Below are 11,802 nucleotides of genomic sequence, written 5' to 3' on the forward strand. Positions count from 1 at the left end.
GCTGAGAAGAGCCTGGTTTCCTTTTGCATCCTGTGCTATTTTTGGTAATGTTGATTATCCTTCACCCCACTTCTGCTGCAAACCAGAATGATGTGTCTTTTCACTGGTGCGTGCCACTTTCACACATGGGTTCAGTTTCACCAGCGATCAAAACCAGATGGATCAAATAGTAGTGTGTGGGGACTAGTTTAATCTGAGTGCTGCTGGGCTAATAGGAGTGGGCTACTGGGTGTGCTCCTTCCTTTTTCTTATACGTGCAAATTAAAGTGGCATTTTAAATTGGATCGTGTCTTTCTGTTTTCCTCCACAGAGAAGAGGCAAAAAAAGGTGAACACAGAGTTTTTTGACAGGTCTGAATTTGGCAATTTTCTTGGGATGCCCATTTTCTCTGTAAGATGCATTTCATGGACTATTTGGAGTGCATCAGCTAGGGACCCGCCAGAAATAGTGCTTATTCTAGGAGCATCAATGGGCAGAGGAAGTCTCTGTTCGGAGCTTCCAGCTGTGGCAGGGACATCAGCCAGGTTCTGTGTTGACATAAGGTTTTTCTCTATCTTTCTGCAGAGCATGTCCCATATTAACCAAGCTCTAAACAGCATTAATAAATGCCAAACACATCTTCTGCAGCTACATGAGAAATCTGCATGCAGTGGCTGTTTATCACTCTGACCCAATCAGACCCGCATTACCTGTACAGAAAATTGATTGGGAGGGGATAATTCTTTACAGCTTCTCATGAAATCCTTTATCACCAGACTTAGTCTTTATGGCTTTTTATTATTCTTGTGCTCATGACAGTAGGAACATGTGGGGCCTCAGGAAGTACCAGGACTCTGAGAATATTTTAACAGGTACTACTGTAGTGAGTGTGAGACCCTTAAACGCAGGGTATTTTATAGCATGATTTGTATCAAGTTTTGGATTTCAAAACTAATAGTAACTACAAGCTTCAGCACCGAGTGCAGATTGGACTAGCAGTGACCTCAGATCCAAATTAGGTTTGAGTGATGGGGCAGATCCAGGGTGAGTGTTGAGAAAATTCACAAGAGCGTATCACAGTTAACATTTTTTTAAAAGTATGTGATATGAACTTTTCTGTGCTACTGTTGCCATTAGGGCAATGAATGGTTGGATGAAAGTGCATTTATATGAACCCTTAGTTTTTTTCATTCTGTTTAGCGTTCAGGCTGTGTAAGTTCTAATGCTCTGCCCATCTTTTATGTGTAAAGATAATTTTAATCATTAAGTTGATTAAAGTTCCAGTGCTCTTTCTTTTTAGACCCCTCTGACTATATCAGTTGCCATAATAAAAGATACAATTTCTCTTGACAAACTTGTAGTTCTATTGACCTATGGGCTAAGGATATGAATAAGAACATCAAGTAAAGAGAAATAAAAACCTACTGTTAGAGAAGAATAAAAAGGAAAGCATCTTAGAATAAAGCTGCTTTAATAGCTTTTAGAAGTCCATTCTAATCCAAGTGCTCAAGGACATGATTGGCAATGTATTTAACAGCAAGAAAAGTCTCTTCACAGGTTGGCTTTATCTGAGATTCAGGGAGAGTGAAACCGTATCTACCAGTGTCCCGGAGCTCAAAAGTGAAAGAGTACTTGATGCCTTGATCATAAGCCCAGTCATCAGAGCCCCCTGCAGCAGGATCTGTTGATAAAGAAATAAAATAAAGCTTAACTGGAAAAGTGTGGCTACACATTGAAATGTGATATACTTTGGAGTCACGTCACGTAGCCAGAAATGCGGAAAGGGCAGATGAAAGGGAATAGTCAGTGAATTGATTTATTTTATTTCCTGCTCATGGAAAAGCTTTTGTGATTTTAGGCCATTTGTTAGCTTCGTTCCAGATGATGTGTGCAAACAAATGTAAACAATCTAAACTGCTTGAAGAGTGGAACTGTAATTAGTACATTTCCCAGACTGTAATGCAAAGTAAAAGGAATAATTATCTGTGTTGCAAGAGTGGTTGAAGGCATTCTTTAGGATTCATATAATCATTTCACTTTGACTTGGAGATACTGGAAATGCAGAAAATCTCAGCAGAGATGTTTAAATCTAAGCTGTGTATGGTTTGAGAATTCATGCTATGCATGAGAATTCCTAAACACTTTACCACATCACTTTACCTTCTACAGGGTCACACACTCCCTGGGATCCTTAAGGAATATACAATCCCGTATTTTAGGAATGACATATTCCATATATACCTCTGAGTAAATACATGTGAAGAAAGAAGAGGATGACTTAGGAAGAGGAAAAGGAACCACTAGAAAACTGCATTTGATAGTCTTAGTAGCACGTAACACAGATGGGCAGTGTATCGAGGCCAGTACTTACAGATTGTTGTAGCTCCTGGGCCGTATGTGTATTTGGTGTTATACAAACTGGCCAGCTGTTTGGATGCAGCCTGAGCAACAGAATTCTGTAGCAAAAGAAGAATGATAAATGCAGATTTTCAGAAGCTTTCTGATGAATCTAAGCAAATACATTGTTGGATACACTGAAGAGATGTGTTTGAGAAGTTTCTATTTGAAAACTGTTGTTCACCTCTCGGAATGACTGGATGTCAGTAGCTGACGAGGCACAGCTTGTCCTGTTTTGAGAAGAGCTCATCAGTAAGGAACTCGTTCTCCAGGCTTTAATGGAGTGTAGTCCAGTCCACGTGTTTGTTGTTCTGGAGCTGTACAGCCTGCTGTATAGTCCAGGACAGTTTGGATAGGAAGGGGACAACAGGTAACAGGATTTTCTGTACTTAGAAGTACTTGTACAAGATACTTGTACAAGATTAAAACTAAATAAGGAATCTTATTCACAGATAAGGGAATCTTAGAGAATAGTAATAACTTGGTACAGTAAACTGTGAACATACAATAGCCTTTTTTCTCCATTCAGCTATAAATTCAGAGTAGAATCAGCTTAGCCAGTGGAGTTAAACACTGATACAAGTGGAAGCAGATTAAGGTCTTACAAATATTAATGGCCAGAAAAGGCATAAATTACCCTGGAACCATAGGTAGTGTCATTAATTCCAATTCATTTCCTGTGCACAGAGAGACTCATTTAACTCCCGCTAATTTCGGTGAGGGTTGGATGAGGCCCATCGACAGCGCTATGAAGCTGTGTATGTTTGCATTAAGGAGATTACAGACTTTTCTTTGGAACGTGTGACCTTTCCCATTCTTCATTGTACAGCATGTTGGTAATAAAACCTGAAAACTATTACTAACAGATGATAAATAAGAATGATTTTTGAAAGCAGATGTTCCATATAAGAGTAAGCAATGGGTTGCCATATCTTTCTTAATAGCTTGCAGCTGAATGGCTTACTATTCCAGGAATTTCCTAAAGCCCCTTCCTTCTCTGTAGGTTATCATCTGGCTTACTTCCCAGTGGAAGATATGTTGTAAAATATTCTCTGTTCATTCTTATACTTCAATTGCTCCCATGAATTACTCAAAAAGGCGTATTGGACAATGTGTTTAGAAAAGCTTTAGTTAAGTGAGAGAGCTTTCCCAGCTTCTATGAAACAGCATCAAAATATGTTTGCATTAGCACTGGCAGCCTACTGCATTGCAGAACAGCAAGTGTTTCCACATTCCCAAATGTTAGATTTTGAACATTTGAGAATTATGGGAGTTTGCTGCAGGAATTTGTGGTCATTTAGCACATTAAGAATATATAAACAATATATGTATCAAAGATTATTTGAAGCTTGTCTTTCCACCTATAACATAAGCTGTACCTGAATGTGTGGTTTGTTTTCTGGCCCCTCTTGTTCAAACACAAGCAGTTGGAGGAAGAATGTTGTTGCTTTGCATTTCATAATCTTGAATTCAGAGTAATTGGGGTAGCTGAGGTCTCTCCAGTATTGTCAAGTGGGTTTTTTTGTTTGTTTGATGGGGTTTTTTAATCCTGTAACAAGCTGATTTTTCTAAAATTCCTAACAATTTTTAACACATACATGCTAGTGACGCCACGTTTTATTCAGTCACCTTTTGTTTGTAATGTATACATTGAATCAGCAGCTGAGATTAAGTCAAATCTTCTCTCAACAGAAAATGAATTTTTAAATGTAAACTAGTTCTTTTCAAATATATGAAAATTGGAAATTAAATTTGGAATGATAGTTCGATACTGTGTGTGGACCTATTGGTAACTACTATTTGCTCTCCCTTTAGTAAACGGCATGGTGGGGTCAATAGAGCAGCAGAGCTGCTCTTTGGGAAGAAAAGGGCGTTCCTTTCACTCAACCGCTTTAAATCGCGATGGCTTTAAATCATACCAGAACAGATACCAGAAAAATTATGCCAGGAAATCCTTTTACCTGAGGGATTTTTTTATTATTGGCCAGGAAGTTGTAAAAAGAGTGATTTGTAGAAGGATCAGTTGAGATTTCCAGCTGTTAAGAGTCTGAAATCCAAATAAACAACTTCCTCAAGCTCTCCAGGCTGGAGATAGAGGTGGTATTTTAAATGACCCTTTCTAAGTGAGAAACACGACTGAGCATTTATGACTTCACCATGAAATTAAACTTCATCAGAAGTTCTGATATCTGATTTTTTCCTTTAAGTGACTCTCTATCAAGTGCTTTCTTAAGTCTAAAACCTAAAGGTAAAAAAAATTTTTGAACTGAAGTCACCTCTTAATAATATAATACAATATAAACCAATAGGAATAATAAAAATTAAGTAAATACTTGTGAGTATAAATACAAAATATGAGGATTTTTTTCTTTAAAAAAAAAATCATGATTACTCAAAACCATCCATAAAAAGGAAATAACACAGAGATTTATGCAGAGGTATATAAATAATGCCCAACATTTTCCAAAAGGGAAAGTGATACTTAGCTTTTGAAGGGTAGTTTGGATTTTCAAGCCTCTGTGTTATTTGGAATACAGCTGCAAGGGAAACGCTGGTATGTTTTTGGCCTTTGAGGATACACTTCACTGTGGAGTGATTTGTCTTGGCATAGCAAAAGTGCGTCTGTCATGCAAAGAGTGTCTCTGCATGACAGACTTAACTGAATTGTTGTGGTTTGTTTCGGAGATTCGTTTTGGGTTTCGGTTTGTTTTTTTTACTGTTAAGAATCCCTCTCTTGGAAGGAAAATTTTGCTGAGAGTTATAGTGGCAGAGAAACAACTGGCGCCCTGAAGTCCTAGAAATAACTCCAAATTAATACCTTGTAAATGGGAGCAGAAATGGCTTTTCAGCTTCTGACTTGCAGCTGAACTCGCAGAGCTGGTCATTTCAGCAAGGTTGTATTCCCTGCGCTGATCACCCGTCTGTGTTTACACAGCAGTTACTAATGTTTTGCATGATCTTGTGTGCAGGGTGAGACAGCAGAGTTGTGTTCTCAGTTGTCACTATCTCACTTAATTCACAAACTTTAAACCTCTTTTTTCAGTTAACTCGTTTTAATGGAAGATACGTTACTGGCCTCTCTCACCACATCTGGAGTTTCGAATTAACAAGATAAATCATCAGGCTAAGCACCTTCTGCATGTTAATAAGTAAATTTTTGGGAGCATCTCCCTCATTTACTCTTGTACCATCAGGCTAGATTTGCCAGCAAATTTTGGCTGTTTAGAAACACTCCAGGACTTTGATTATGCAGCTGCTGCATGTGGACAAGTCCCTTTGCCCTCACAATCTGGCAGTGATCTGGAGAGGCCTTTTCACCGATTGACTGGATCTCCTGCTCTCTTCCCTAACTGGACTGCAAACTGTTTTGCCCGGGGCTTAAAAACTGTATTTTCACTTCACTTCTGTCTCATGTGCTACTTAGGCAACCCTCAACTTCCTTTGTAATGGAAGTCTGAAAATGCACCATTTGCAAAGTTAACTGTAGCCAAGCGAAGCTAAGCTTCTGAGGCTTTGTGTTTTGCCAATAAGAACAGACTCCCCTCAAAAGAGTCCACGACTGATGTGTAATTTAGTTCACTATTCTGTTGTTCATAGTTAAACACGTCCCCCAAGGGTCCAGGGAATCCAGCCAAGAGGAGGACTTCAGTATGATGCTTCTTTTTCCTTTGCCAGCCTGTTTCTCTGTGGCAGCCTCACAGAGCATTTAAGAAATAGATCCCTGGTGAGAGGGTGTCCAGTGTGACTGAGTTAAGGTGAATGTGCCCTACACCTGTTGGAGACTTTTGTCTTTCAGCCACATTCATACATGAGCACGTGGAAGGTGCTGCCACAAAAATCATCCTTTTCTCAACTGTAAGACAGATGGTGCAGAGCAGTTCTATTCTGGGACATCTGTTGTGGCAAACTTGGTGGAGGGGCTGTGAAGCCAGTTCCAAATACTGCTTTTCTGCCCACTTCCCTGTTTGTTATGCTTCCCAGCTGACTTTAACAATAGTCACTTGAACAAGTAGTACAATCACAGGAGTCTGCAACAGCACAGGTTACACCAGCAGCGTAGGTTGCAACTCCTCGTTGCTAGGTCTGAGTCTCAGTGATAGGATCTTTGCTGTTCAAAAATTCTTACCCACAGTTCTTTGTATATCTTAAACACATTCAGGAATAAAGGCAGGAGTGAAAAGACTTTGCTCCCAGGCACCAGGTTAAATAATCAGACTGATATTCACAAAGCCATGCAATATATTTGAAATTCACTCTTCTTGCAGGCTGCACGGACTCTGGGCATATCTTTCTATTCTACCCTATTTCGAGGACTACAGAGGAAGTAAAATGCTAGACCAACCCAATATGGAAGGTGAATTTCAGCGAGCTGAAACAGTAACCGATGTGGCCAGTGTGCATTCAAGTACTACAAACTGAAATTCCGTGTCTAGAAAATTAACCTGGGTTTTAAATTAATACAATAGTCGGCTGCCTGCCAAACTGCAGTAATACGTAGACATTAATCTGACACCGAGTACGAGCTGGCTGTAGACATGTATTTGGTGTTGAATTTGTTGTTTAACTGAGAGGTGGCATCAAACCTGGAAAGGAAGAAAAGGCACAACGCACATTCCTCTGCTCTATCCAATCATAGTTCAGAGCCGGTTAGATACAAACAGTAACTGATAAAGCTAGACTTGTCTGCTGAAAATGAGGATGACTTGATAGGAAGGTAAGGCCAAAATACAAACCAATTAAAAAGATATGGGCTGAACTGTTTGTGAGAAATGTGATTAAATCCAGAGGAGTTCTTCATTGCAAGAGGACAAAAATGTGAATAGTGAAATAAAGATGAGAAGAATCTTTTTGGGGTGTGGGGACAAAGTGGTCTTGCCAGGCACGTTTTTTAACTGTGAAAAGCTAATGATTCTGTTCTCTGTAGGAGATGGCTGAAGTGTGTATTCTCTGTGCAGGGTAACACTCCAGGGGACAGTAAAGAGTGAGTCAAGAGGACTATGAAGAAGGCAAAGTGTGATTCACCAAAAGGAGTACATATTTCTTTCAGGGTGTCATCACAAGAATATTGTGTAACTTCTGAGAAATTCCTGACCTAGATTTTCCTGTCTTGGGTGTTTTTATTTTTGTTGTTCAAATATTGTTTGGATAACAGTGAAAGTTTTGTGCAACACCCCAGGAGGGGTGTGGGCAGCAAGGAACAAACCAACCACCCTGAATAAAGGGGAAAATCCTTGTGATCTGTGGGGTTGAAATTCTCAGAGATCCTATTGCATCTAGGGAGAAGAGTGGGAAGTTGAGAGATGTTGGCTTTCATCATGTTTTACACCCCAGGCCTGGGGGTGGTTGAGGGATAGTTCTAATCCCTGGCTCTAAGTAAGTTGAAATAACTTTGAGGTTGTTCTGATTTGCTATAGTGGTGCAGTGGAGCATAAGGGATGTCTGGGGTTCTCAGCGTGCCCTGTTCTACCTGAGAAACCAAAACCAGAACTGTTTTATACCTTCTGATGATTTCTTGAAACTGTGAACAGAAAGAGTCTTGTGAGCCTCAAGAACTTGCTGTTCAGTATGCTCAGAGGAAAGGAAGGTACAAGCATTCTCTAGCTCTTTGTCTTCTGCAGACTTAGGGTCTTCAATCTCAAATTACCAAATTTTATGCCCTTCTGTATTGCAGACACTGGAATGCAGCATACGCCCCATGCTATCTTTAATTCCATGCAATGGAACAAAGTGTTGTTAATGATAAGCAGACATGTCAGGTTTTGTTTAAGCACACTTCCAGTTGCTCATTGAAAGAGCTAAGAAATTGCAACTGTATTTCCTTTAATTTGTTAGATCTGTCAGAGTGAAAATAAGATGATATCATAGCATTATAAATTTTGCTTCTTCATTTGCAAAGTGATTTATGATCCTTTTATTTGCCTGAACACTATCTATTAAAAGTAGAGATTCTCTTTCTTCAGTATTTCTCTAAATTCTAAATTTAGACAGAACTTTTAGGCATGAAACACAACAATTTGCATACAAAATAATACCTGTTTTTGTAGCTGTCTCATTTCAAGCAAGTACAATTGTTGACTGAAATCTTAAATTTTCTTTAGTGACAGCTAAATCAATGTGTTTTGGTTATTTGAAGTAACCTGAAAAGCTGTGCTTTCAAACCTGACCCAGAGGCTGCTGAAGTCAGTCTTTCCATTTGATTCACTGACATTGCAGTGAATCAGGCCCTTTCTGTTTAATTATCCCAACTACAGGCGATGTTGATTGGGTGGTACTCTGATCTCACTCTCCAAAAGGATTTTTGGCAAGAAGTCTTCCCTTGTTAAAATCAGATACTACACAAGTTGAACACCTCTGGGATCCTGCTGTCTTTTTGTTGGGATCTCCAATAGAGGAAATACTTTCCCTTAATTAAGATGTGAAAAACACTCGTAAGGTCACCTTGTCATGGTGGTGAGATTTGTGATTGCTTTGTAGTGGAAATTAATGGAACTCCCTCTGGGATCATGTGCCTGATTTAAAATATAGGATAAAGTGATTTTGGAAAGACTAACTTAGAAAGTGAAATCAAATGGTTGAAGAGCAATATATAGCCTGTACTCCTGAGGTATTCAGTTTTTATGCTGAATGGTATTAACAGAATTGTTATTTATGGCAGTAAAGGAGGGGTTTTACTGATAAAAATTGTAGAACCTTAATACGGGTGATTCGTTAAATGGTACTGTGTATTCGAACAGGACATTGCTAGTATAAAATTTAAATTTAATAGAAGAATTTGAAAACCTGGAAAAGCGCATAGGTTCTTTCTTATTGTTAAGGATTCATAATGAGTTTTCATAATGAGCTGTCAATGTAAACTTTTTCCATTTAAGACAGTGAGAAACATGCTGTACTTTTAGTTATGTTTCATCACATTTGCTCTTGGGTAGAACGTCACGCAAATTTTTAACACATGGAAACTTTGTGATCTTGACAACAAAGCAGCTTCAAGGGGTTTGTGTTGTTTATTACTTTCCAGTGAACTGCAGTGTGTGAAATGTAAAGGTTTTGTAAAAGAAAAGGTTTTGTAAAGACAAGAAATGATTACGGATCCCTGGAATAATTATAAGTAAAAGTTTCTGGAATATAAATTAAGAAAACAAAATCCTCATCTTAATTTTGTTCTTTCCTTTAAGCAGTAAAAAATGTAATGAGAAACTTCACTGTTGGCCCCAGTTTGTATTTGTGCTTCAGAATCATGACATCTCTTTGGGAGCACTCATAAATCTGTCAAACCTGCACAGCAGAGCAACACACAGTGTAGTTGCCTTGGACTTTTGGCAGCATTCCGGGAAGAGGAGGAATCAGGATTTGTTTGTTTTGTTTTGCTACGTTGTTTTCCTTGCCAACAGCTTCTAATTGCTATTATGCCAGAGAACTGAAGTAAGTTTATTGTTCATGATTGTTCGTTTTTGGCCTTATAAAATATTTGTAACTTTTATACACATTTAATAGTTTTAACTCCTCTGTTTTTTAGGATTAAAAAAATATATTCCTGACTGTTGTTATCTTACTTAAATGGCATTGAGGTGTGGCCTTTCTCTAGGATGAATAAAAGAGGAGTTGTCCTCTAAGACACCACATTCATCCTCTCCTCTTCCAGATAAAAGGTGTGTTTGAATCCAGACCTGTTTAGCAAGGCTTCAGATCTGAAAATTTTTCCTGTGTGGTATCCCACTGTTTTTAATGATGCTTTTGACAATAACTACCTCATTGTCCTGAACCTGTATCAGTAGGATCTGCACCATTTCACTTCAGCGAGAACTGAGGTTTAGTGGGAAGTGGTAGACACATCCTTGTCTGCTGTTGATGATACCAGTTCAGTCATTTCATAGTTATGACAATCTACCAAGCTGTTAGCCTGACTTCTAGGGCATAGCGTTTCTACGTAATGTTGTAAAGCTACGTACACAGCAGCCTCCTGAGCTGGGAAGAAGCAGTGCTGCACAGCACAGTGGATTCCTGTGTAACAGGACTGGAAGACAAACTGACCATGTGGTAAATTCATTGTGTATGAGGAAATTAAATAAGGCTCTTAAGTTTATCCTGTACTTGAAGCTGTCATAGTCTCCCTTGTTTTTGCTAAGAAAGACTGAAGTATTTTCAAAAACTGGCAGTACAGATTCTTTCCAGATGTTAAAGACACTGCTCAAAGTTAAATGGACCTAAATAGCAAGTGATGATTTTTACTTATTCTTTTCATTATGTCAAAATGACAGAGAGACTTACCAGCTCCTTATAATCCGATGGTAATTGGTAAGTGTATGAGTAAGGAAACAGTAGCAGCTGGGAATAGGAGTGAATTGTCAAGTATGCCTTGATTGTAGAAAGATGTTGACGAATAAAATCAGCCAAAGCCTTGGTCTCCTTTTCAGACTCAGGTGCAGAGCCACAGTAAGTGGAATCACAGGGTTTTTCTGAGGCCCCAAGAGCTGGGAAGAAAGATGAATTTAATGAGTATTTAATGAAAAAAGTTGGTTGTTAGGAGAATTACGTTACACCACTTCTGCAGATAAGCCTTGGAAATCCTGCTGACACACGTGCCATATCAGAGGAGAGAGTATTTGATTGCAGAGTTAAGACACTGGGCAACATGATGCAGCATTAAATAAATATGCCCCGTAGAGTGTGCATAGTTGGAAGAACATGAATATTGATGTAAAGCCCTATATTAAGTGATTTGGGATATTGATTTGCTTTGGTATTTAACAGTCCTCTCCTTGCATATCTCCCTCATTTCTAGGACGCTTCCAGGAAACAGCCGAGTGGAAACCACTCAAGAAAGACTCCTCTCCACCAAGTGAAACTAACCAACAGAAAACTCTTTGTTTCTGTTCTGAACTCACAGAAGTGTGTGTGTATGTATATATATGTGTAGTGTGTGTAAGCATGTATAAGTGTATAGATGTGTATATATACGCACGTGTGTGTATACAAAATCATAGGACTCATAGAATTGTTTAGGTTGGAGAAGACCTTTAAGATCATCGAGTCCAACTGTTAATCCAGCACTGTCCAGTGCACCACTAAACCATGTCCCTAAGCACCACATCTACATGTCTTCTAAATGCCTCTAGGAATGGTGGCTCCACCATCTGGGCAGCCTGTTCTAATGCTTAACAACCCTTTTGGTGGGGAAATTTTTCCTAATGTCCAATCTAAACCTCCTCTGGTGCAACTTGAGGCCATTTCTTCTTGAACAATCACTTGTTATGTTGGAGAAGAGGCTGGCACTCACCTCTGTGTGTTCACAGAAGTAGCCATACTGACAACACTAGTAACCAAAGTCTCCTTTGGCCCAACACTGCTCCAAAAATTGAACACAAGCTATTCCACGATGCTATAGTAGTGGTCTTCACTCAGGCTTGAGCTGGACCAACCATCATGTAG

General features: G+C 39.1%; 1 protein-coding gene across 1 annotated transcript in view; it reads right to left on the reverse strand.

Annotated features, from left to right (window-relative positions):
* Positions 1–1,431: 1,431 nt before the first annotated feature.
* The window catches only part of LOC104501769 (carboxypeptidase B-like), a 19,948-nt gene continuing 9,577 nt past the window's right edge, over positions 1,432–11,802 (reverse strand). Inside the window, exons 9-11 of the mRNA XM_010145637.1 lie at positions 10,642–10,844; positions 2,351–2,435; positions 1,432–1,660 (exon numbers count right to left, since the gene is read on the reverse strand). Of these exons, the coding sequence (XP_010143939.1) occupies positions 1,473–1,660; positions 2,351–2,435; positions 10,642–10,844 (476 nt within the window). The 3' untranslated portion in view covers positions 1,432–1,472. The remainder of the gene's footprint in view (positions 1,661–2,350; positions 2,436–10,641; positions 10,845–11,802) is intronic.

Source organism: Buceros rhinoceros, unplaced genomic scaffold (genome assembly GCF_000710305.1).
Source record: "Buceros rhinoceros silvestris isolate BGI_N320 unplaced genomic scaffold, ASM71030v1 scaffold3111, whole genome shotgun sequence".
NCBI lineage: Eukaryota > Metazoa > Chordata > Aves > Bucerotiformes > Bucerotidae > Buceros > Buceros rhinoceros.